Raw genomic sequence first — 27,348 nt, forward strand, 5'->3', positions numbered from 1 at the left:
AGCTGGCAGTGTTCTCAGGTATGCAGCTAAACAGTTTTAGACCACTATGAAAGCACCAGAATGTAAGTTGTTGATTAATTCTGATTGAGCAGAGCAACCTTTTCTTCCTCTCTGTGGGGCTGATCCGACTGAAAATGAAAAGTAGTTGTTAATTGGTCGCTTGGGTTCATCAAAAGGAAACCCATATCCAGTAGAACCACAAGAAAAGAGGAAAGGATTGTTTTTTTGATAATGTTTGCAGATCAAGGTTATTCCATTCACAATCAGCTCTGGAGAACTCTTTGTTAAGCCTTTTAGCATGCTAACATTAGCTACCTATTTGAAAACTTCCAGATGATAATAGTTTTGCAGGCATTTGGTGTGAGCTGAAGTAATGGACCATTTAATATTTTACCTGATGCTGGTACATGAGGAAAAGTGAAGGCATCTCCAAGTCATTGAACTTCATCCTGATGTAGGTAGAAGTGGGTTTACCAAATTTAACTGAAATCCAGCTAATATTTGAGACGTTAAGCTAAAAACAGAAAATTTAAGCTTCATGATGACGCTAAAGGAAAAGTCAGGAGATGGTCAAAGTCAGGAGGCTACATCATCTGAGAAACATAAACGTCTGTGGCCTGGTGAAGATGTGGACATGATAATCCTCTGACACTGGGTGCATTAACACATACTCTGTACATATAAAAGAGAGCGATCTGTTACAATGTGATTACATACGGGGTGGTAAGACAAGACCAAAGTGAAAAGAAGAACCAAATGTGTGCGAGGGAGATGAAAGGAAAAGAGGGATGTGGTGAAAGGAAAACAGGATTAGAGCTGACACAAAGAGAGGGATGGAGAGATTAAATTAAAAGCTGATTGGAGGATATGACGATGACATGTGATGACAGGTCAACAAAAGTAAAAGAAACAGATGTCCGCTTATTCATCAGTCTGAGTGATATTGAAAAAGACTTGAAAGGCTCTGACACTCGCAGACATTAAAAGACATCAAGAGAGAAGAAGCCTGTGGTGCTGATTCCTGCAACACTGTGTTAACACAGGCTTCAACACTTCCTCCGGTACAGGAGCACACCGGATCATTTTATCGCTCTCCATGACTAACATGATCAAAGTACAGCTTCTAATGCACAGAAAGAGATCGACCCTTTGGTCAAACGCTCACAGTCTGAAACTTCAAAGTGTGTTTTCCACTACATGGGAAAAATCTAAAAACAATATTTTGTTTGACAGACTTCCAGATTTCACCGGAAGGATTATTACATCATCTGTTTCATTCCATGGGAAGTTTATATAATGCGTTCGGTTAATCAACAAATTGTGTTTTTCATTTTCCTGAGAGTTTCCAGTCACCACCAGAGCTGAATGGAGATCCTTCTTTCCTTTTACTTTCAGCTGTTTTGGTTATTTCCTATATCAGAAAGAAGGCCTTAGTGGTTTTTATTTAAGTCAATAAACCACAAAACAACAGGCCTTGAATTCTGCAATAAAAACGATATTGTTTATTATCTGTATCACAGACTTGGATAGCTTATTTACCGCCACCTTTCAAAAGCTTTAATTAAGAGTTTCCCTTTAACGACCAGAGTTAATGAAGTTTTTAAGAATCATGGAAAGCAGTTTCCAAATCAGACAGCTGTTCCACTTGAGTCTTAAAATGGACGAAGAAATCTACCACGATGCTTCAGTTGAATGCCCTATGACATTTTTTGGTTTAATTTCAAAATATCATAACATAATTTAGCTGAGTGGCTAAAAGTATTTTACAATTTGCAAATAATTATAACTACTTAGCTTACCAGCTTTCCATTCCTATATCTTCCAGGATAGAATTTTGATCTGATCCGTTTCACCAAGCAACAGGGACCCCCCAACATCAGGGACAATTTACACCATGAGCTATCAGAACATTTAAACTACAGTTTACCTTGAGTTATTGGATATGAAGATGTAGTAATCTGCATTGATATGTGTGATTGCTTTTTTTGTCTGTTTACTAAAGCAGTCTGTACATTGTTTATAAAACCTCTTGCATCCATCAACTTTATTCACTAAGCGTGAGACCGTTGTTTGCTCGTGGTGCAGACCATTTCTTATCAGCTTCTCTCCCTCATTATGTCCAAAACATGCATTTAAAGAAAACGTATGGTGTCCGCACATCACCCTCACTGCTCTGTTTATTTAAAAATTCTAAACTAAGCCACGTCTGAACTTTCAGTGTAAGGTTTTTTTTGTGGGGGGGGGGGGGGCTTTTTGTGCCTTTATTGTAGAGATAGGACAGTGGATAGAGGGAAACCAGGGAGAGAGAGAGAGAGAGTGGAATGACATGCTGGAAAGGAGCCACAGGCCGGACTAGAAACCCGGGCTGGCCGCTTTTAGGACTACAGCCTCCATACATGGGGCGCCTGCACTAACCATTGCGCCACCAGCGCCCCAGTGTGAGGTTTGATTGTCTGTTGAAATGTTCTTAAATCCGTATGAGCTGCTGTTAATACTCTAAATATTTAAAATACTGAACATTACAATTAATTAATGAAATATGTATTTGCGCAGCACATAGTATGACGTCATCACATCAAGCATCATCATTTGAATTGTTTTCTTATAATCGATTGAAACACTTGAACCAGTGTGCTTCTGGGGGCGCCCGGTGGCATGGTGAGTGGGTCGCGCCCCAGGCTTGAGTTCTCAAGAGAGGTTGGCCCGGGTTCAAATCCGAGGTGTGTCTCCTTTTGTCGATTGTGGTTCCCCACTGACTCTATCCGCTGTCCTATCTCTAAAGATAAAGACATAAAAAGACCATAGAATAAATCTAAACCAGCCTTAGTGTTTTTATAGTATGGTGAAACAATCTGCCCATTTAAAGCTTTTGCATACACATTTAACACATTTAGTCATCGCCCAAACAACTATAAAAACGTATGATTCACAAAAACAAACTTTCAGGAGAAGGTGCACCTGTATGGAAACTCTGAGTTATGCATACCCTCATTGTTTACAGATGCTGACTGTGAGAAGTCGTCTTTGTGTCCACACTAAAGCTCGAGGCATTTGTCCAACTCACCTTCATAAACTGTTGAATGAAAGTTTGCTTCCGGAAAGAAAAAATAACAAAAGTGGCTTTGAAGTAAGCGTCATGATTTCATATAGATGTTTTATCTTTTTGATTTGTTTCAATGAAAAGGGAATATTGCATAAACTGGCAGTTGTATTGAATTGGACATGTTCTAATGATTCCACCACCATCATTAGTATTTGTTTACAATTGTACTATAAACTCTGGTGATTAATAATATATTCATGGTGTAACCTGTATTGAGTATCTGAAACAACGTATGGATTGTATTTGCTGGTAACTGTGGGACTGATTCATTAAGAATGGTCATAGCTCTTATGATCTTTTCTGTCTTGATGACTAATTCACAAAGATCATTTAGTGTGTAAATGTAGAGAGAAGATATATGAAGTTCTATCAGCATAAAGATGATGAGGTGGGGGAGGGGAGGGGAGTCTCTCAAGTTTATTGTGAGGCCAGACCTCGAAAAATGTGAGTTTTAAAGTTGGAACCATGGATGGCGCAAGCATGAACAACAAAAAACAAAACAACACTCACATCCTCGTCATGGTAACGGCTGCAGAGAGCTTCCACAGGGATGAAGTGTGGAGATGGACCCGGACTGATTCGACCCCGGGTTATATCAGTAAAAGTAAAGTCATATTTAATGACTTCATTTATACTGCAGATTAGCATTAAGTCATACAAAGGTGGAATTGTTTTCCATGGATACTTAACTCATTATATCTCTTATAAATACCGCGGCGCAGTTTCCACCAACTCTCAACAGACTTTTTCACTCTGTGCATAGTTGCTACTTGTGATGCAGCCAATTTGCATAAAGAGGGGGCTTTTTTTTTCTCAAAATGGCCGCATAGTGGCTCATTTGAATATACGCAAACAGCACCAGCGCCTAGATGTCATTTGCTCTGCGAGGCAGTAAGGGATGCGTTTAACCCTTTGTGTGTGTTTTAGGAATTAGATGGTATCTTTTTCCCTTTTTTTGCACAGGTTAAGGAGGCACAAAAGCCGTGCAATCATTTTGTTAATATGGCCTCTGTTGTTACATCCCAGTTTTAATCTATTAATGCCCCGCGGGTTGTTGGAGAGTCAGCTGACTTCAACAGGATAACCAAACAGATTCAATAATCTTGTCAACTTGTTTCAGTGTTGGTTGATCCAGTCGGGTCAGACGTGTCTGATGTCTCTTTTAGTGAATATTTTTATTTAGTTTCCTTTATACATTTTTCAGTGTAAGTCTCTCAGTCTGTATATTGACCTGCAGATCTTTGATTAAATTGATCCAACAGCTTCTTAATCTTTCAGTAGCAGCAACAGATGGAGCAGGATCAGGACTGTTTACTGACCTAATCAGTTGAGCATTAAATAAAATGAAAACGTACAAAGACACAGATCATGCCTTGGGTTTGAAGGATGAGCTCGGATGTCTCTTGTCAGTTTTTGGATTGAAAGTAAACTTCCCTTATTGGATACGGAGGGATCTTTCTCCTTCCCCTGAACACGGCGGAAATCTGTTTATAAAATCAAGCAGGGAACACGGTGCACTTTCATTACCTCATACTTTTTACATTTTTTTTTTTTTTAAGATTTATTTTTGGGCTTTTTTCGTGCCTTTAATGCAGAGAGAGGACAGTGGATAGAGTCAGAAACCAGAGAGAGAGAGAGGACAGTGGATAGAGTCTGAAACCAGAGAGAGAGAGGACAGTGGATAGAAACCAGAGAGAGAGAGAGGACAGTGGATAGAGTCTGAAACCAGAGAGAGAGAGGACAGTGGATAGAAACCAGAGAGAGAGGACAGTGGATAGAGTCAGAAACCAGAGAGAGAGGACAGTGGATAGAGTCAGAAATCAGGGAGAGAGAGGACAGTGGATAGAGTCAGAAACCAGAGAGAGAGAGAGGACAGTGGATAGAGTCTGAAACCAGAGAGAGAGAGGACAGTGGATAGAAACCAGAGAGAGAGAGGACAGTGGATGGACCTGGACAGTGGATAGAGGACAGTGGATAGAGTCTGAAACCAGAGAGAGAGAGGACAGTGGATAGAGTCAGAAATCAGGGAGAGAGAGGACAGTGGATAGAGTCGGAAACCAGGGAGAGAGAACGGAGAATGACATGCGGAAAGGGGCCACGGGTGGAAGCGAACCCGGGCCTACCGCTCGAGACGAGAGTCTCAACACATGGGACCCGCGCCCTAACCATTGCGCCACCAGCGCGCCCCACTTTTTACTTTTGAGCAGGAGTGAAATCACTCCATTAACCGGGTGCTACATGCAGCATGCTGTTTAGGCTACATGCAGCTTGCCGTTTAGCAGATGTATCAGGAAAAGCATAGAGGTTATGAAAAACAGAAAAACTCTGTGTTCTTCAAGGGACCTGACACCCATGACACCAAGTGAGCCAAACAAACAATACCAGGACCCTGAATATGAAGCAATGTAGTCATTGTTTATTTGATTATTTACATGTGTGATTTGACCTCAATTGGATATATTGTGTCATATCATAACTAAATGTTGAAATTGCAAATATGATTTGTAAAAAAAAATGATGTCTGACCTAGAAAGATGGTTAGCATGAGTGACTCTATCCATACAAGGAGCAGATATGCAAACTGTAACTTAGGTTAAAAATAGATCATGAACCACATTTCATAAGTAAAATACCTTTATGTAAATAGTTGGATGCTTTCCTCTTGCTGTATAATAATATAAGCTTGAATGAGTGGAGGAAAAAAAAAAAAACCTTTGACGTCTGCAGTCTCTGGGGAGAGATATTTCTACCTTTGACCGAGGTTTTCTATCAAATATTGAAGGTGAACGTCCAAAGATAGCCTTGATGACATTAAAGCAGAGTGGTGGCTCTGCTGAAGCTTAAAGTGACACTCAGCAGTTTGGAAAGGAAGGCAGGACCAGTTTTTTGTGTGTTCTGCATGCAGCATCGGGCATGAGGGAAAAATGTCAACCTTTGAAAAAGAAATGATACCTCAAAAACCGTACAAGCTCTAATTTCTTCCAAAAACTTCTGAATAAGTTGCAACCTTTCATCTGCACATATTACAACACCTTGGATATGATATTCCTGATTCCCCATTAGGCCACATCCCAAAGCCTCAGAGCCATTTAGGTCCATGCGTGTGTGGCTTTAATCAGACTCTCATCAGAGACTGGTCATAAATATTAACTTTAATAATTTACAGACAAGTTCATACAGAGTTCTCCAACCGAGAGCGACACACTCAGCTGTGCATGTGTGTCTCACAAACATGGCAGACCTAAAGGGAACTAGTGTTTCTGTGAGTGATTACCAAGGAATGACTGTGTGCTCTGCTTTTACACGACAGCTGAACACATTTAACATCAAGCCGGATTATATGACACAATCCTTCTCTCACTTATTACAATGTGGGTCCCTTACATTTCCTCTCCTTGTTCTTCTCTGCATGACCTCTGACACCTCTGGAAGCTTTCTCTCATCTCCTCCTTCTCCTCATTTATCAGTCAGACCTTGTTCAGTCTTTGATCTGCTAACTCCTGTACGCACATGTTTGAAGAATATTTCTCGGTGATTACAACTTTGATCCTGTTTTCATAGCTCTGGCCTGTATATCTGTTATTAATGACATCTATTATTATGTTTGAAGCTGCGTCCCAAAGCAGCGATCGAAGAAACACAAGGACTCACGTCGGCACAGAAACAAACAATCATTGGGCACACACAGTTTTCATTGTATTTGACGGATAATTGCATGATGCATTACTTTCCATTTATTTATTTATGAAGTGTTTTTTAAAATAAACTTTAGCTAACGCTGCCAAGAAATACCAACCAAGTTATAATAATATAACTTATGATACTAATACTCAAAGGGTTATAATAATAACCCTTTGAATGTTTCCAAAGATTAAGAGATCTACTGTGTATATCTGAAGGTCTGTATGTTGATAAAAACTCTGTTTGATTGTTGTACAGGATCTGAATCAGAAGCCCCCAGAAATTGACATTTTCATCCAGAGGCTGTATGATGTTCAGAAAATAGCCAATGGGTTTTGTGATTTGTCCAAATCTGTTCCATAAAACAAAGCTGTTGACGGCCAAAATGCCAAACATGAGGATCAAAACTGTAGTCAGAAAAACATCATATCCATGGGTGGAGATACCAGGGGAGGAGAAGGGTTTTTTTTTTTTTTTTGTACCAGAATCCCACTGTGACATCACAAGGATAGCACATTTGAAACGGAGCATTTTTCTCTGTGTTGTAAGACTTATGCAGACCACAAACAAAGGACTGGATTTTTCATAATATGCCCCCTTTAAATGCTTTATATATGGCCAAGAAGCAATAAAATGAGGAAATGAAAAAGGAATTGTGTTGAATAATATTTGTATGATTTTGCAGGTTGTCCACTATTGCTGGGGCGAATCAGATCCTGGTGGTTCACAACGGGCGGATCGCAGAGAGAGGACGGTAAGGTTGTTGTTTTTTTTCAGTTTGGGATAGTGTTTTAACGTTGTTTTATCTGATCACTGACTAACATCTACTGATGGGTTTTTGTGTGTATGTGTATGTGTGTGTGTGTGTGTGTGTGTGCGTGCGCGTGTGTGTGTGTGTGTGTGTGTGTGTGTGAGAGGTTGTTCGACACACCTGAACGATCTTGTGTGTCCTAAGTGGTTTCAAATTTGTTATCTGCAGATCAGAAACACTCTGAGTGTGTTTTTGTGGGTGACCCTTAAACTTTCTGGTATCTTTTCCTGCCCCAAAGGCTGATTGATCTCACACACACACACACACACACACACACAAACATTCTCACACACACACACACACACACAAACACACACACACACACACACACACACACACACACACACATCCATGTTCTCATTTACGTTACTATCAGGGGACCATCACGCTACACTGACCTTTTGGGGACTTTTGTTTCTGGTCATTTAAAAAAATATATTAAATAGAAAATGTACTTTTAAGGTCTTTCATCATCATATTACTTCAAATGTAGTTAGATTTTTTTGTTTATAAAGAAGATGCCAAGAGGGGACTTGAAACATGACTCAAACCCTAACTTTTCTTTGCACAATAAAAAAGGGGACCTCCATAAACTCTGTCGGTACTAACGCACACACACACACACACACACACACACACACACACACACACACACACACATACTTTCCTATATGACCAGAAGGGGACAATCACTCCACACAGACCAATTGTGGACTTTTTGTTATGTATTCATATTTTTTAAATAATTGTCAAGAAAGGATGAGCCATGTCAACTGCAAATCTGTCTGTATCCAGTCAGGCGCTAACAAATGTGCACACACACATACACACATGGACATGCTTTCCTACAATACCTACAGGAGACACTCACGCTACACAGGTCAAGGGATTCTGCTCATTCTACCCAAATTTAATAGAAAATTTACCTTAATATCACTTCAAATGTGAGTGTTGTTTTTTTTTTTTTAAAGAAGTTGCCAAGAGGTGACTTCCAGGTCGGAGTAATGTCTACATTTCAAAGAGGAGACTCTCCTTCTCTCTGTCTCTCTCTCTCTCTTTCACACACACACACAATCACACACACTTGAGCTGCCACTTAACCGTTGATGCGTACAGTCCTTTGATATAGGAGCTAGAAGGACTTCCTTTGTCACAAACTGAGGAACAATACCACCCCACCCCACCCCCACAATACACACACAATGCTACACAAAGAGGAAGTGATATACTTCACCCTAATGATATATGCTTATTGAACCTGAGATATACAATTTATTTAAGCATCCATGAAACATCCGTCACATATAACAACTACGCTGCCACCACCAACTCATCCAAATAAATTATTATAAAAACCTGTTAAAACATTAAAGGAGCTGCACAGCTTTTATCTGGTGAACCACACACGGTGTCTGTATTGGGATGGTGCAAATCTAATATGGGTCTTTGAAAACCTTAGGGCGCAAATGTGTTTATGTAATGTTAAAGTAAGGGCACACCCACACTAGCTAAGTTGTCCCATACTGCGCTTAGAAACGATTGCCCCCCCTAGCCATTCCCCTGCTGGCCTGCACTCACACTGCTCCAGGACTAACCGGGTCTGAGCACGATTACCTCTCGTACATAACATCGTATTTCAACACATGCATGGCATTATGTTATTATGAAGCGTGCTTAGTTTAGAAACAGGTGGACTCGAGAAGAAAAAAAAGAGTCTGCGTCCGTTCATCTGAGAACAACACAAAGAACATGACAGATACTTTACTGACTTTGTGGCGTATTGTGAGTCATGTTAGTCAGATACAGACAGAACGCTCTGAGAAAACAAAAGCAAATATTTTAAACTTCATCAATGTAGATCCAACTGATTGTGTAATCCACCAAAACACTGGGGACACACCTGAGAGATTAATCATTCACATGTGTCGGAGGGGTAAACACATGGAGAGACCCCTGCAGGCAAGTATGGGGAACCCCAACTAAAAGTCATTCATCTTCTGATCGACAATGTGATGTAAACACAGGACAGGCCAGTTCAGCGTCCGGTGTCAGGATTCAGGCTGTCACCAAGCTTAACATTCTTTACGAGGACGTCCACGCCGAGCTGACTAATTCTGAGGACTCAGAGACCATTTACATGGACTTCAGTATCCCGGTTATGAGCCCTATCCCTGTTTTGATTATATTTGGAATATGTTGTTTACATATATTATTATCCAGTTTCTATGCTCCTTATATCTGGAACAAACTCCCAGAAAACTGCAGGTCTGCTGAAACTCTCAGCTCTTTTAAATCCAGGTTGAAGACTCACCTGTTTACAGCTGCCTTTCATTAAACAGCTTTAATAAGATTTTAAACTTTAACTCTGCACTGTAACTTTTGACTCTTTTTATATTTATACTTTATTTATTTCAATTAATTTAATTTGAATTATTTTTATTTGAACATATTTTCAGATTTAATAATTTCAACTTTTTTCACTTTTAAATGTTCTATTTTAATGTTTCTTTTCTTTCCTCTGTCATGATGCTTTTTGATGTCTTGTGTGAAGCACTTTGAATTGCCTTGTTGTTGAAATGTGCGACATAAATAAACTTGCCTTGTATTGCCTTGCCTTACATGCCTTACTTGCCTTACAGAGAAACCTGGTTATTCATGTCCCTGTATACATGAAGAATACTAATAACCTGGTTTCTGAATCCTGCATCTTATTTGCTCAGGTGGCTGTGATGAGACCACCGTCGCTTACTGCTGTACTTTCTTTCTCTTTAATTCTTTATTACCAAGAGACAAAACTCAGTTTCTTCATTACTCCAGAAGTAAGACGATCTGGTCACCATGTTTTTTGTTTCTGATACGCCACTTGGCTAAAGCGTGTAGATGTCACTGAATAACATTTTCTTTCTGAGTTCTACAGGTCGCATAATCTGGATAAGGGCTTATCCCAATTTCTGAAATCCGGATATGATGTTTACAAACACAAAAACAGGAAACTTAAAAAACCTGATCAAAACAGGGAATCTCCAGTCCATGTAAACACATTCACTGTTTAAATGTGACAACACAAGAATCTGTCTTAATTCTACTGTTAGCCTTAAAAAAATCTCAAACCCTTCCTCGTTGTAAAAACACAGACAACATTAAACCTTTGAACATAAAAAACCACAAAGTATGTGAGGCCTGGATTCTTAACTTTTGTTTTATTCTCCTGTTGCTTATGCATTTATTTTTTACTTGTTTACTCTTTTTCTCTTCGTCTTCCTCTTTTTCCTCTTTTTCTCTCTCTGCATTTCATCCCGTCGTAATGTTTCCTTCATCTACCTGCTCCTTCTGTTTTCCCTCTCTCTGTCTCAGTTTCCTGGTATCGTTCTATTTCTGACCCCCGTAGTGTTTCCCACTCTCTCTCTCTCTCTTTCTGTCTGGAAGTCCAGACAGTGACAGACTTTTCGTTTTACTAATTCATAGTAAAGTTGGTTAAAGTCTGAAGGAGGATTTCAGGCAGCTCAACTTTGTTTTTAAAGCCGCTCTGGTGTCACAAGACATTATGAGTGACCCACCTTCTCCCCTGTCTGCTCGGCTTCTTCTTTTCCTTTAATCTGTGAGCCATTTTTCTCTTCTTTAAATCTTTATTTTCCTCACATATATATGATACAAAACAAGTTATGAATAAATAAATAAATAAAATGTGGTGACATCCTGGAGTGTGGAAAAGTCAAAAGACCCTGCTTAAGAATTCAAATAATTGAAATGTTGAGCTAAATTGATCTTAAATAATATGGAGCCAGGTTATGGAGAACCGTACAAGTACTTAAAATCTCCTGAAGAATACTAAAAGTCCTGAAACAAAAGTAAAGGTAGTTTAAAGAGGATGAAACAGGGATGTTGATCTTACATTTCGGTTTTTATAAGAAGGCCAGAAACAGCACAGAGGGGTTACCCGATGCACTTTTGGAAATGTTATGGTTTTCCTTTTTTGTCTAATATCAATTTCTGTTTCTCGTTTTTGCTCAGGCACGAGGAGCTGCTGGTCCAGGGAGGTCTGTATGCAGCCATGTGGACCAAACAACAGAAAAGTCTCGACACACAAACAGAATCACAGATGAACAATGAAACCCAAGATATCTGACACCGGATGGAACATTTTTTGTTAAATTAAAAGCACACTCCATGCTTTTGTTATCTGATGTAATCTTATCTCATGTTTGTGGACCCATTGCTCAAATAAATGAAGGAGAAACAGAAACATGTCAACCTTACATTTACTGTAAAATCCGGTGTATAACACACACTTTTAATACCTATTTCTTCATCTTAAAGGCTTTATATGCTATTTTTGATATGCTATCATCCTGCACGCGACCTGACACAATTGACAATTCGCTGGGATACATATATGTGGACCAGCCCTGGCAGCTCGACTAAAGCAGTTAAGTGGGGCTCTGTTAGCCTTGCTCTGTTCTGCTAGATCCCTTGTGGACATCTTTGTCTGATCCATTAGGTATCGAGTATCGTACAAATCATTTCAGTATCGTGACATTAAACTTAGTACTGGTATCTAAGTCAACATTTGGCTAACATCTCCAACACTAGAACCTCTGAATTTCTAGTAAGTAACAGTTATTAGTAGAAGTCGACATTAAAAACTGGTGTGATGACAACCTGAACCAATTAGCATACAAGTGCAACGAATAAAGACCTCAATGAAGGAACAGTTGTAGTAAAACGGGCAAAGGTAAAATCCAACTTACAACCTGGGAGCTGAGAGGAACATTTGGACAAATTGACTTCCCGTTGAGGTGGAAGCTCCTGTGTCGAGGAAGAAGGTGGCAGTGGTCAGGTGTTCTCATTGTGAAGATTACATCTGAGTCATTAGAAGCCCAGGTGATTGTGTTACTGAGATTGTTTTTGGTGAAAACATCCTGTATGGACTGAGAGTGCCAGCTGGAGTCAAAGGTTAATGTGTAGAGTAAAACTATCAGGAGCCTGAGGGCCAGAGGAAGTGAGACAGATGGGGGAGCTGCAAATGTGTCCCCTTAGCAATAAATGCCTTTCAAACAACATTTTCTAAATTAAGGGGCTCTACTTTGCGACCTGTATGTTTTTAAAAACTCAACTGATTTTCAGACAATGCTTCACTGAAGAAGAAAAATAGGGTCTTAATGTAGCTTTTCAAATCCATTGCTTTCATATTCTTTCTGTTTCTCCCTCTAATCCACTTTATTTTAACTCATCATGTCGCAGCAAATGGCTGTCCACTAATTAGTCTCATTTTGTGTCAGTAATTATAAATTATATTGTCCTTCTAAAGAAGAAGAAATACTATGTCATAAGTAGAGTGATACAACCAACATATTGGAAGTACAAAACAGTCTACAAAAAGTAAAAAGAGCAAAAAACTTGATTCTGACAAATTCTTGTTGTGAAAAATATTGATTTATCTCTGTAAACAATTTGTCTTGTACGATCCAAACCAGGATGATCAACAAAACTAGCCTCCCTATGAGGATGTGAATGCCTTACTACTTTGAACCTGCCACCTTTCATCCATGCCAGCTACATTTATGCAACTCTCTTGACCTGAAACCTTATTTTATGAGAAAAAAAAAGTTTAAAGAGGTGTTTTCACACTTCCCCAAATTCCTGAAAACTTTCAGAATTTTCAGGGTGAGCTGCATGTTTGAATCCCTAAAGCCAAATTTATTACGCCAACTCTACCAGGAGTTTCTCCTGCCAGCCCCCATATTCACTACTGCAAGTTAGCAGATGGGGGTGGATAACATTTATATAGTGTGACCGACAGACATCTATTTTCCATGTAATTACTAACAGAACTAATGGGAACTCTTGGTATTTATGGGCTGGTAAGACTGGTTTCCGTTTAGCATCCATTGGCAATTCTTTCCCTGCCTGTCACCCAACATTGCTTCTGCAGAAAATGAACAGGATTTTGAAAATCTGGACACCAAAAATATCTGCCACCCATCAGAGTGTCAGGTTTATAGAAAACACTATTTGAAATAGGTTAATGGTTTTCTGTCCTAGCTTGAGATCCAGACGGATTTGCGAGCTCATGTTTTATTTGCTCCGGCAGATACGTCTGGTGCTCCTCCCATTCAGGCAGATTTCTCTCCAACATTTTCAAAAGGAAATTCAAGGTCAGACAATCACAACAGTTGATCTAATAAGGATCAACTTTAGTCACCTTAAAGCAGTTTGTACACAACCAAGATGGCGTACATGACTTTGAATCACGACATTATCTGCTTTATTAATGGTAAATGTTGGCTTTAAAATCATTTCATGCCAAACATCTGTGCATTATATTGGACTGTGGCTATGATGTAATCTGGATTAATCCTGTTTTTTAAGGATTAATTGTGTAATTTCTATCGTGTGTGTATACCTGCCCAGGGACTGCAGATGGAGGCTAGCTGATCAGCTAAATCTGGTGCTCTGCATCTCCACTCATTAATTAACTTGTATATTTTGTACATGGTCCCTGAAAAACTAAACTAGACTTTAATCAATGAATTCAGAATTTGGCAGCTACAGAGCCCCCTGCCCTATTTCTACATCACGCTCTATGTTGCTTTTTTTGTTGCTGTAGGTCGATCTAGTTGAATTCAGAGGTCCTGCGACCATTGCCAACACCTTCTGAAAACAAAATTAGAGGTTCCAGACTAGTTTACATTTGCAGGAGGGTAAGATGTATTTGTAAGCAAGTGCCCAATAATTAGTGCCCGAGCACCAACCATGGGGCCCCTACTGGAATGCAAGGAATTATTTTCATTATTCTTTATTCTTTCTTGGTTGGAGTTGCCATTTTGGAGGTTTCAACATGCCCAAAATGGTCATGCACGGATCTGGTGAGAAATTTGACATTTTGGTGGTTTCGTCCAATCCGTAGCACCCCATAGAAATTTCTAACCTTCAGGCCCTTTCACAGGTGTTTTTAATCTTGTGTCTGGTGCCAAACATGGCTGACCCTTCAGTGTTTTCCAGATAACGTTCGCTCACGGTTTGTTTCATTCATTATACGTCGTCACGCATGAGTTGGAAACCAAGACAAGTAAACCGCAAGAACTTCACTGATTTCTAAAACTACTTTATTGACAAGATTCTGTGATTTGCTGCATGCAACTAAAAACATTTCTGCTAATTTACAACTCGCACTTTGTACAGATGATTACACAAACTGTGAATATGCACTCATCACCTCGTTGGACACAGTTGTGGTCCGTAATGTTCCCCCTCATTTGGAAAGTTAGTCTTCCCAATCAACACCCGTCTCTTTAATAAAGATATCTCTACTGTAGAACAGATCAGTACAACAACATACACCGGTACAAAAACAGAAGGAAAGGGAATGAGATGTACACTGGGCTGTGGTATATATGGTTACTCATGTAGAAAGGACAGGAGGTAATGTACAGACATAAATCACACATTCCACCAAAAGTAGAGGACAACATGTACATTGTGAGTGTAGGGTGGGTTAATGAAAGACATGGTGTTGTTTCATATGGTGCTTCTGTAGATGTGAATGAGCACACACACACACACACACACACACACACACACACACACACACACACACACACACTCACACACATTGTGCCCTTATTAAAATGCCATAGCCAGTCTGTGTTGCAGTGAGGGCAGTCTCAGTGCTTCATATCTTAATCATGATCACTGCCAACCACTTTCTGACTCTCAATCCCTGGCTTTCTGTCCCTTCTCGTGTCCTCCTTCTCAGGTTAGGAAGTCGTCATCTCTCAATCCTAAAATATATTTCCTGACTTCAGAAAGCAACCAGTTATCTCTTTTTATATCCTAGAGAATGTTTTTGTCCCGCCAATTGGGCATCAAGATATGACTTTTGAAAAAAGACCAAAGCGGAGCCCTGAAAAATGTTCCAGTTTTTACTTTAATGTTGACTTCCAAAGATGATGTGTAGAGAACTGAGATAAAAACAAGCACAGGACTTTCACCCGAGAGAGGCAGGTCTGAGTCCAGTGTGAAAACTAACAGTGCCGTAACGTTTTAATAAAATTTGAACAGGGACATACTAGTGTTTTATAGATATTTGTGGGGACTCGGGACACAGAGCTTGGAGCCCGGTCAAACTGAGAAGTATGCCTTACTTCTCAGTAAGAAGTAAGGCATACTTACCCTAACTTAATTAGCGAATGGTAAATCCTTGTGCCAATCACCAATGGAAATTTAAGGATACATGGCTTGCACTGCAAAATAGTTTCAAAAATGTTGTCAATAGCGAGCGTATTAGCCACAGGAAACACGGTTCAGCTCAGGTCCTTTACTGAGAAACCGGTCGGAGTGTTGTCATGGAAACCATGCTATTCGTCGCTGACATTATGTACCACGTAATTGACAAACCAAAAAAAACGATGTCAAGGCAAGTAAAACCTATATAGAGAACAGTCTGGCGGTTTAACTCTTCCGTCATAAAGCCACTTTGTTTTAGCGCTACTTCTGCGCACCACATCAACTTCCTCCACCGATCAGCTGTTTGGGACTGCAGGCCTCAAAAGAGACAACAGATACAAGCAAACAAAAATATTAATGCTTTTTACTGTGACAATGTGGATACAAAAAGATATTTCCCCTCTGGGGATCAATAAAGTATTATCCTATTTAAATGGACCGGAGTAACCAGAGGAAGAACGTCTAGAGAGGAAGAACGTCTAGAGAGGAAGAACGTCTAGAGAGGAAGAACATCTAGAGAGGAAGAACGTCTAGAGAGGAAGAACGTCTAGGGAGGAAGAACATCTAGAGAGGAAGAACGTCTAGAGAGGAAGAACGTCTAGAGACGGAGATTCAACAGGTTTTACAGAAATGGGGGGGGGTTAAAGATAAATATCACAAGTCCAAAGCTAGAATTGGATTGTCTTAGAAAACAAGGGATTGTTTGTCTCTTGTTATCGTGTCTCGGTTTTGGACTTTTGGACAGGTTTCTAAAGGAGCAACATGATCTATGGTGGGACGCTGTTTGGATGACCCAAACGTCCACTCTTGGAATTTCTTTGAAAGTAGAAATAATGGTTCTGCTTGGCAGTTTGATGCACAGTTTGGACATAGGCCAGACTGATTAGAGAAAAGTAAGAAACAACAAAACTAAAGGAGTGAAAAGATAAAAAAGACTTTAACAGAACAGCTGAGAAAGGAATCAAATGCCAGCACGAGGAACACAGGAGGGCATTTACAAAAAAAATATTGGGAGAGGAGAGGGGGTAAAGGAATAAAATGAAAAATGCAAGTAATGACAGGATGGGAGGAGGAGAGAGAGAGGAAAGAGGGGGTTAGAGGAGGAGATAGGAAAGGAAAGGTGGTAGGAAAGTAGCCGACAAAAGGTGAAGAAGAGGACAGCACAGATAAAGTAATAAGAGAACAACGAGGAAATAAATGTTGTAAAGATAAAAATAGAGATAGATGATTGGCTCTGAAATGTTTAAGTGCCCAGAAGATGTTGCATACACACACACACACACACACACACACACACACACACATGCTAACACACACACACACGCTAACACACACACTGACCGAGGCAAAAGCTAGCACTGGTTTCCGAGAGTGGTTGTCCTCCTGCTGAACTCATAAACACACATACACGCTTCACATGGTGTTCAGGACACCCATCCCATTGGGATGAGCTGTCATCGCTATGGTTACTGTCTTAGTAAGGACAGAAAAAAAAACACAAACCTGTGTCAACGAGGCACACTGAAAATAAAGTCCTACGTTAACGCACACCAGAAAAAGTGCATGTGTGTACTGCAAACACTCGTGTACGGTGTGCGTGTCCATGATTCATTTGTTTCTCTCTCTCTCTCTCTCTCTCTCTCTCTCTCTCTCTCTCTCTCTCTCTCTCTCTTTCCAGTCCATCTCAGTGTGTCTCTCTCCCTCTCTCAGTTGGTCCTCCGGTGTTTCTGGTGCCAGAGAGCGGTCGGCAGGTTCTGGCAGCCCTGGTACTCTCGCCGCATCTCGTTGTCCGTCAGGGGAGGCGTGGCGTTGCAGGGCGCCCCCGCCAACGTCACGTTTAAAAGGCCAGCCCATGGCTCCAGGAGGCGAGACATCCCAGAACCCTGAAAAAACATGGAAACAGTTGAATACATAAATACTTAGAAGCTCAAAAAGAAGCTAACAAACCTTAAGTGCGATCAAAGTACCTTTCCCAGGTGGTCCAGCAGGCAGGTTGCCGGGCTGATGTAGGACCAGCTGCTGTCTTCCCAGCCCGGGTTCGACCTCTGGTGGGTCTGCCGTGTCTGGCTCTGGATGAGAACCACGTTGGTGTGTTTCTGGGACCCCCGCAGCCTCTTGGAGAGGACCCCGCTGTAGCTCTGATCCACAAACAGCAAAACACGAGTCGCCTTGCAGCCGGCCAGGTCGGTGAGGAGCTCGTTCACCGAGTATCTTTCTTTGAGATCAGCCTGAGAGAACATGAGGAAACAGAGTCAGGGGGATTTATGGGACTCAATGACTACATTTGGGTTGCAAACACCAGCGATCGCTTTTTGTACCTTTAATGTAGAGATAGGACAGTGGATAGAGTCAGAAATCGGGGAGAGAGAGAGAGAGTGGGGAATGACATGCGGGAAAGGAGCCACAGGCCGGACTTGAACCCGGGCTGCCCGCTTGGAAGACAATAGCCCCCATACATGGGGCGGGCACACTAACCACTGCGCTACCAGCGACCTGACCTTTGCACTTTTACACTTAACACCTCAACAGCCTAATATTTATCAGTGTGTGATTTCACACAGCCTCATGCTGTAACGTGTGCAGTCGAGGCGTGATGTGTAAACAAACGGCGTTGTTTCCTCTTGCCATCGCTGCAGTTTTCTGTTACGCCTCTTTGAATGCCAGCTCAGCAGCGGGATGCCTTCACGCCATTATTCCGCCTGCGTTTTCACTTAATATGGCGCCAAACAGATTTGCAACAGTCCCATCCACAGACTGTGTATTGAGATGGACAGAACAGGAGGTCTCCCTCTGCTTGATGTTCTACCAACATGATATCAACACAGCTTTAGCACCTCAGCTAACAAGATAGTGATACCGAACACCATGGACTAAAGTTTTAGATGTTTTTTTAGCATCCACTTGGTTAAACTAGAGCTTTCTTCTACAATTTTACAATTCACTTAGCAGACATTTTTATCCAAAGCGACGTACATCAGAGAAAGAACAACACAAGCAAGGATCTAGAAAAAAGGGAACAATGTGAGTAAGAGCAAACGATCAGCTTTGAGTCTGATTGGACACACAGGTGCTGACAGGAAGTGACCAGAGGCAAAGCACAACATTGAGGGCAGTTCTTGAGAGCTCTAATCAGTATAGAAACCATCTTATAAGTCGTCGTTATCAAACAAAAACCATCGTCATTACCATCATCATCATCAATAATATGGAGACCATCATCATTAAGTTAGTAGGTATTCATGAAAGAGCTGGGTCTTTAGCTTTTTCTTAAAGGTGCAGAGGGACTCTGCAGATCACATGGAGTTTGGAAGTTCATTCCACCACCGGGGGGCGACAGAGGAGAAGAGTCTTATATTCTTATCATCAGAATTTGGGGCCCCCTGATTTAACATAATAACAGAATGTAAACATATTGTCGGGTTTAAAGTAAAGACAAAAGTCTGCAGGACTTCAGTCCAGCCTGATGAATCGAGGTAAACTTCCAGTCTTGACTCAGATGTGCTCACGTCCTCGTTCTGAGACACAAAGCGATGAAAGACATGCTGTTGCCTGGGTGGTCCTGTCATGTATTTGTGTGGTCAGAGGAATCATCTTATCAGGCTGATCATTTTTGCCACGTGTGTCCAACAGATATTTGTGTGAACTGCTTTAAAAAAACAGAGTCTGATGATTTGTTTGAAGTGTCTCCTTCTGTCTGGGTTGTAGACACTTTGGCATGACATACCTGGCATCTATACCTGAACTCCAGTTGTTTCTGAAATAAAGTTCCTTAGTTGCTGGAAGAGGTCCAGTTCTGCAGTCTCTGACCTTGAGAAACTAGTGTTGTAGTCAAGACCACACTAACCGAGACCGAGACATATCCAAGACCAGAGTCCTATGAGGCCGAGTCAAGACCAAGGCCATAAATATCAATGACAAATCATCATCTTGTGTTTAGCGGGCGTGTCATTTAGTTGAGGGATAGACATCAGAATTGAATTTAAGTCATTTGTTATTTTAGAAAGAGGCGTCTGCATCCATACAAAGTGAATAAACAAAACAAAAACAAACAACACCAAAAACGGTCACCATGTGTACAACCTATCCCACCAGTTTTATTTTACATAAGTTACTATACTGTCCCCATGTTTTTCTTTGTCCTGTTTGCTCATTTACTTATTTTGTCCCTCTTTCTAATTCATTCATTTTGTTTACTGATCCTTTTCCTTTTGTTTTGTTTGTTTGTTTGTTTGTTTTTGTCTAAATCTGCTTGTAAAACTGGATCGTACCACAGTTCCCCTCTTTGTTTGTATCTCTTTTATTTTTTATTGTGTGAGTGTGTGTGTGCACGTTTTCTTCTAATCACAGTAATGATGTGGAAAAATAGCCGATGTTGTTTTAAAATCCGAAGTCCGCCCAGTCTGACCGATAGCACCGAGTTAAAATGCTTTCTATTCTGAGACTGAGACCCCCAAAAAGTGAAATCTTTAAAGTCTCAACTTCAACACTGTGAGCAAACGTTGGCTCGTCTGCAGGGTGACTGATTTATTGAGAATAAAGCCTCTGATTTCATTTGTCGTGTGTGTCTGTGTGTGTGTGTGTGTGTGTGTGTGTGTGTGTGTCTGTGTGTGTGTGTGTGTGTGTGTGTGTGTGTGTCTGTGTGTGTGTGTGTGTGTGTGTGTCTGTGTGTCTGTGTGTGTGTGTGTGTGTGTGTGTGTGTGTCTGTGTGTCTGTGTGTCTGTGTGTGTCTGTGTGTGTGTGTGTGTGTGTGTGTGTGTGTGTGTCTGTGTGTGTGTGTGTGTGTGTCTGTGTGTGTGTGTGTGTGTGTGTGTGTGTGTGTGTCTGTGTGTGTGTGTGTGTGTGTGTCTCTTACGATGCCGTTGAGGTTGGCGTCCCACAACAGCATGGTGCCATCGTTGCGCGTCGGTGAGTTCAGGTAGAGAACCAACGTGTCCGCGCAGTGCTGCTTCCTGCACACGTATGACACGTGGTTACGAATAACTGCTTTCTCCGTTGCTGAGTACACTCCCTCCATATCCTCTGTGGGAGACGGAAACAGGTTCGAAGGGTTAGACACGTTTTAGAGATCGTCAGGCGAGCCGATTGTTAGTGGAGTTTTTTTTTCCAACCAAAAATGTAAAACCCTTCTAAAGTAGCGGTGCTTTGTGTTTTCACTTTTGCAGCACCTGTTCTGGTTTAACCACCAGTTTACACACTCCTTCAGGCGGCGCTTCACTGGGTCTGTTTCCAGAGCGCGAGCGTAAACATGAGCATCTGTACGCACGGGTATAATAATAAATAGTACTTTGAGAAAGAATACTTTGGCTCTCTGAGGATGATTTGTTCTAAATTCTGTTTTGACGTCATGTTGATAAAGTGATGGAAAATACGATCAGGAGTCTGTATGTTGTGTTTTATTTTGAAATTGACCGGGCGCTTTCGTGCGTTTCCTTGTCTGACTTCCTGTCCGGGTCGATCTAGCTTGATGCATGCTTGCAGTGAGATCCATTGACAATAGCCTTGGAGCGTATTTGAAAGGGAGCGTAGTGGAGACGGGCCGCGTGGTGTGATGTGGAAACAGGAGCATTGACTAGAGTGGGAGCGAATGGCGCCCTGACGGACCATGGCGTGCTGGGACTGGAAGTGGAAATTGGCAGTTAGACAGGCTTAAGTCCTGATTACAGGTTAACCCTAGCTTGTTGTTTGTTTACAGAGTGTAAAAAACAACCTGGTCAGATATCACCAGATACTCATACCGTGGTCATTACAGAGCGTTTGAACAGAAGAAAGTGAAAATCTGGTTTTCATAGAGCAACACAGTCGTACCAGGAAGCTGTCCACTGCCTGCAAAGAAGGTCTTGATGTGATCTTTATGGAAGCCGTTGTTCTGCAGCATTCGGTAAAACCTTTGAAGGTTCTGAACATGGCGCTGGAACGTCATCTGCTGCTGCCAACCACCTGCAGGGGAGATACAGAGTTTACAGAGGGAACATTAAACACCCCCCTGCCCCCCTCCAGTCCATGTCTCCCTGAGGTCAAAGGGCAGGGCTCCGGGCTTAAATCCAGAGAGTCCACTGACCTCAGCGACTATAAGCAAAGACACCATGTAATCCAGTTTGATCAGTCCTTTATTAAGAGGTCTCCTTTGTTTACGACGGCTGATGTTATGTTTGTTAGTCAGAAGGATTACAAAATGACATTTGGCACAATTTCTGTTAAAGTTCTCCAATGTTATTCTCGTGTCTCAAGTTTCTAGTCAGATGGAGAATTCAAAACCAAAAGGCCAAGGACTCATCTCCTATCCAGGAGGTTGCTTCAGTTCTTAACTGACTGCTCGGCTGAGCTGGAAATGTACGTTCACACATACGGCTGACCATGAACAACAGACCTCTTACTCATTCCATCGATTAAAAAATGAAGAAGATTGTTTTGGATTAGGAGAAACTTCTTAAGACCTTTTACTGAGTTTTGTCTCCTTTTGGAATAAACTGATAAGACCTGCATATTGGGAACCTTGACAAACATGTTTCTAGTCAGACTCAGTACATAGACAAAGGACCCTTGGCCCAGAAATCCCCTGTATTGCTTATCTGAATAACTGCTGGTTACTTTAACACCAGCAGGTCCCCAGTAATAAGCCCTAACTCCCATTGGTTTTATGATTGTCAAACTACAGCCTGTGGGTTTTTAGATTTAAGTCATCGTAACTGAGGTAAAACTGTGATTGATTTATTTTTGGTTTGAGTTCAGAGTCTCAGTATTTGATGATATGTGATCGTAATAATCCAAACATGAGAAAAACAACAACTGTCCAACCTGAGAGAAGCACAGCGTGGTCACAGGTCTGGTACAGTCGACAGGAGAGGTGTGTGGCCAGTGGTTGCTGGTGACACCGTCTGGTGTTTTTATTCAGCTCACAGCTGGACATGGGCAAACTGGGAGAGACCATCGGTAGAGGCTGAGGGCACCTCGCAAACTCTGCATGTTCTGTTGAAGGAAAGAGGTTAGTAAAACGTTATTTAGATGAATTTACAGGTGATTCAACTTCTAAAGGAAGCAGGACTCATTGATGAAACACATTTCCTGGCATTAGGTGTAATTAGATTTGGTATGTCCATATATTTAGTCAGCTGTGGGTTTAAACGAGTCACAATCGACAATTTAAAAAACGACTTCATCTCTAGATATCTGCAGCCAGAGGTAGGTTTGTGGTTTTTATCCCGAGGATTGTCTTTGTTTGCCATAACAGCATGATAACATTTTCCCAGCACTGTTTCTCACGAGGCCCAGGTTGCTGGCAGAGGCTGCAGGTGTGGGTGGTCTTGGCCTTAACGTGAGAATAATAATACGATCACTGGGCCTCCAACCACAGAGAGTTCAATAGAAAGCCAGTCCCACTATAAAACCCAGGTGAGGGTTAACAACCTAACTTGAAATTTAGTCAAGATTTTATTGGCCATTTTTCTTCACATCTGAACTCGTAATGATTTCAAAGATTCTCTGCCTTCACCATGAGGTTGAAATCTTTTACCTCTGAAGGTAATACCTCGTAGCACTTAGTCACCTGACATGTAATTTGGTACAACTACTACTACAACTTATAATAATAAACCAAATAAGTAGACAGTTAATCGTCATCATATGGTCAAATTCTTAATTTCTTTGGTATTATGATTAACATTCCCATCAGCCTTAACTCTAGTACAAATGAAAGCTTATTAGCTGCTAGCATGTTTGCATAGAATATACTAAATCTGCTTTTAGCAGGTTTTTTGTATCCCACTTCCTACTTGTAATGAGTTAGGGGATCCTCTTTACTGAGATCTCAAGTTGTTGTCTCGCTGTCGTCTCATCGTATGGATACCAGCAAAACTGAACCCCTCTCTGCTATCCTCCAATGGAAGAAGGAAAGTGTAACTTCTACATGGCCCATCTGAACATAGTATATGAAGACCTACCGACACATCTGAGTCTCTGCGTTCGGTTGCTGTCCCCGACTCCGATCACCAGTGGCAGAAAGTGGACTTCGCAGAGTCCTCCAATGGCACGGTCCAGCAGACGGCTGCCGCTGCTGGTTGTGATGGTACCACCGCGCAGTGCAACGCCTCCCAGCCGACCGTGCGCGTTACCGATAATCCTGTCCGGACTGGCTTGTCTACGCTTTAGCTGGTTCTGACAACGACCCTTCAGAGCCAGGGTCAAACACTCCTCACCTGAAGACAAAGACAGAGAAAGAAACTTTAGGGTCACCTGCAGGGACAAGTTTAGATTTACAACTTCCTCAGTCAGAAGTAAGAAGGCATCGCCACCTTCTCAGAGAATAATCACTTTGGTAAAAGTGTTGTTAAGAAACGATAAGATTAAGTGTTTGGTATTTATAGGTCTTGATAACGAGGCGAGGAAAGGGCTTTGGACTGCAGGAGGAGGAGGAGGAGGTAACAAAGAGTCTTCAGGGGGCCCGGGTCACATTGGGGAGAATTGTTTTGTAGGTGCCAATTAATTAGATTTCTTTGCTTGATTATTATTTTCTTACCGCCTGCATAAGCCTCACTTCACCTGCGTAGCTTTTTCTTTATTTTTCAGTACTCATTTTTTCCGTCTGTGTTCTCACCCTCTCCTTTTATCCCCCAATTTCTTCCTCGCCTCCTGTCCTCTAAGGGTTAAATGAGGTCTAAAGAAAGTTTTTCTCTTAAAAGACTCTGATCCAAAACCATCCACAGGACCCAGCAGGGGGCTCAGCGCTGTATGAATAATTGACAGGTGTGTGTTCGTGTTACGCGGGGCAGAATTCACCTCAAACATCTGGGCATAACCTCCTGCACAGCGGGAGGTCAACAACTTGCACTTTCAGACAAGTCCTCTTCTGCAGGACTTGTGTGAGGACCGTCACGGAATACATCCACTGCCTGTCCCTTTGGACTTTTTCTACATGAATAAAGCACTTTGTGGAAACACTTTTTTCCCCTCTCCCTTTTGGCCTTTTTATGCACAGTGAAGCTGGTGTTTGCCATCACCAAAAGTGGAGCTTTTTAGAAACGCTGCTGTTTCATTGTCGACCAAAATACTCGGGCTTTCCTCTTGGACCATTCGAGTTTCTCCTCCTCTGTGACTCGTCAGATAAGTTTGATGTTATAATGTGCAGATTCTATGTACATGGTGAGTTTATAATTGCAAAACTGGGATTATCTCTTCATTCAACAATGCACAATCTGACTAAGGTGCGCTGTATTTCTCCGACGGCTGAGTTAAGACAAAAGATAAAAGTAAAGCAATGGGAGAAAATATCCTAAACATTAAAAAACAAATCAACAAAGGCCTTTTTTCTACACGTTTAATCAAGCTTACACTACAATATGGTTCTCATAACACCTGACATTAAGTTTTGTTTGTTTTTCCATTTAGTTATCAGCAGGTTTAATGAAAAAAGCCTTGCTGATTTAATGTAATTTGACAGAAGCGTGGGCCCAGGAAGGCAGATTACATTTAGTGTCAGATACAGATACAAACAAACCAGCCACTAATTGTTTCACCAAACAGATTTGGTGGTAGCCTTGCATATTTGCACATCATGGAAAACTGAACTTTCAGCCTTTGTAGAAGTTTCTACTCTGAAACTGCAATTCTATAACCTAGAAAATTCTGAAAGTTCTTCCTTAAATGGTCCATAAAGATGAGGCGATCAACCAAAATGCCCTGAACATGCACAAGTCCCTCTCTAAGCCCAAAACTCCACTTGGTTATCACAAAAAAAAGTGCAAGAATACACACGCTATCCCACACAGATGGAGCTGTATCAGATGTCGCCGAGGGCAAAAAGTGCAGGAGAGGTAGCTGGGTGGACCCCCCACTGAGCTGGAAAGTGTTCTGCAGCAGACAATGAGCTATAAATGGAGCTTTCAGAGGGTGAGACCATGCACATTCAACTTTAACTTTCTCTTCTGCTTCAGTTCAGGGCAGAACTTTCTACACACACACTCACACACACTAAAAAGAGTCAAATAGGCCTACACATTATATACACACAGGTAGACATCTCACACAGGGGCAGGTATACTTGGTGCATGGATCCTATAGTTATCCTGATACTGTATGACTGTGATGGAATACTATTCCTTATGCTTCTGTTTTATTGCTAATAAAACTGTTTTTGCTGCTTGTATTGATGCATATATCTTTCACGTCATTACTACAAACATTGCTGTAATAAACTCTTTGAGATTAAGCCCAAAATTGAAATCCATTTTTACGCCTTCTCAGTTAGTAACCACCGGCTTTACAAAAGGTTGCATGAAGCCCAGGTTCATAAAAGCGGTATCACAGGCACCACTGGGTCCAAACAATAAGAATTAGATGTGTAGAAACTTTGAGTCAAATGTTGAATATGATCCTTGTAGGACAATTTGCCGTCAAGACACTGACTCTCTCAGCAGGGGCTCACATGAGTTGCACTAAATGTTTGAATGACAGGGCTGACTTTTAATCTAAAACATGTCTATGATCAAGAAATAATATTTGAAAAGAATCAAATTAGAAAGCATAAAAGCCTACTTTGGAGTACAGCTGTAGGCAGAAACAATCGTATCATCTGCATAATAATGAATTTAGGAATCATGAATAAACTAAACTGAGAAGGATCAAGAACAGAGCCCTGCTGCACCCCATTAGTGATTATCAAAGACATTAGCCTAATTCAACCCTGCTGTGTTGTGATTGGCTAGTAGTCAACGTCTCAAAGTTTGTTGAGCGTGTTGAGCTGTCTTTTTTTTTTTTTTTTGCTATTCATGCCCTTATTTTGTAGGACAGTAAGATGATATTAAATGTTTGGAGAACAGAGTGGAGGATGACATGCAGCAAATGTCAAGGGTCTGACTCGATCCCAGGATGGCCACAGGGGATTTAGCCTCTGCACATGGTGTGCAAGCTCTGACCACTAGGCCAAACCAATGCCAGTCGGTCCAACTATTCAGGACTGAACCGACCAAATTAATGAAAGTTAAGATATTAAACAGCCAAAAATCTAACAAAGGAACTATTAATGTCTGTTGGCTTACCCAGGTAGATGCCATCCATGTGGGAGCATCTCTTCTTCGTCACATTCACGTCCACATAGAAGAGGACCACCGGGTGCCCAAAGTTCTCCCCGGGATTCGGATCCAACACCAGCACTGCATCATGAGCGGTGAGGCCGGGAAAAGCCTGCTGGTACCTGTGGGCACCATCGCCTCCGTTCAGCACCTGGCTGATGCTGTAACCGCCCCGAGACTTGGAGCTCATCATCCCGCCTGAGGAGTCCGGCAGGATGGAGAGAACTTTGTCTGAACTACCTGCAAGGTTAATAAAAGGAATGACTGATTTAAATGAAAATAAATAAAACATTTTATAGCTCAGGTGGTGCGATGTAACATTTCAAACAATTACTTCCTTTTAACTTTTACTTTTCCAGCTCAATTTAGGAAAATTATGGAAACTTAAATATGAGCCAAAGAAATCATTTGAGTGAATGTTTCATTGTTTGATCTTTTGTCAGAGTTTTATCCATTTACTTTAG

General features: G+C 41.3%; 2 protein-coding genes across 2 annotated transcripts in view; one reads left to right on the plus strand and one right to left on the minus strand.

Annotated features, from left to right (window-relative positions):
• abcb6b (ATP binding cassette subfamily B member 6 (LAN blood group) b) overlaps positions 1 to 12,762 on the plus strand; it is a 34,328-nt gene extending 21,566 nt beyond the window's left edge. The window contains exons 17-18 of the mRNA XM_065962290.1: positions 7,470 to 7,538; positions 11,607 to 12,762. Of these exons, the coding sequence (XP_065818362.1) occupies positions 7,470 to 7,538; positions 11,607 to 11,721 (184 nt within the window). The 3' untranslated portion in view covers positions 11,722 to 12,762. The remainder of the gene's footprint in view (positions 1 to 7,469; positions 7,539 to 11,606) is intronic.
• Positions 12,763 to 17,448: 4,686 nt separating this feature from the next.
• The window catches only part of si:ch211-67e16.11 (uncharacterized), a 12,427-nt gene continuing 2,527 nt past the window's right edge, over positions 17,449 to 27,348 (minus strand). Inside the window, exons 2-8 of the mRNA XM_020657136.3 lie at positions 26,852 to 27,124; positions 23,759 to 24,013; positions 22,617 to 22,787; positions 21,627 to 21,758; positions 20,674 to 20,840; positions 17,789 to 18,049; positions 17,449 to 17,704 (exon numbers count right to left, since the gene is read on the minus strand). Coding sequence (XP_020512792.2) covers positions 17,528 to 17,704; positions 17,789 to 18,049; positions 20,674 to 20,840; positions 21,627 to 21,758; positions 22,617 to 22,787; positions 23,759 to 24,013; positions 26,852 to 27,124 — 1,436 coding nt within the window. The 3' untranslated portion in view covers positions 17,449 to 17,527. The remainder of the gene's footprint in view (positions 17,705 to 17,788; positions 18,050 to 20,673; positions 20,841 to 21,626; positions 21,759 to 22,616; positions 22,788 to 23,758; positions 24,014 to 26,851; positions 27,125 to 27,348) is intronic.

Source organism: Labrus bergylta, chromosome 13 (genome assembly GCF_963930695.1).
Source record: "Labrus bergylta chromosome 13, fLabBer1.1, whole genome shotgun sequence".
Classification (NCBI taxonomy): Eukaryota; Metazoa; Chordata; class Actinopteri; order Labriformes; family Labridae; genus Labrus; species Labrus bergylta.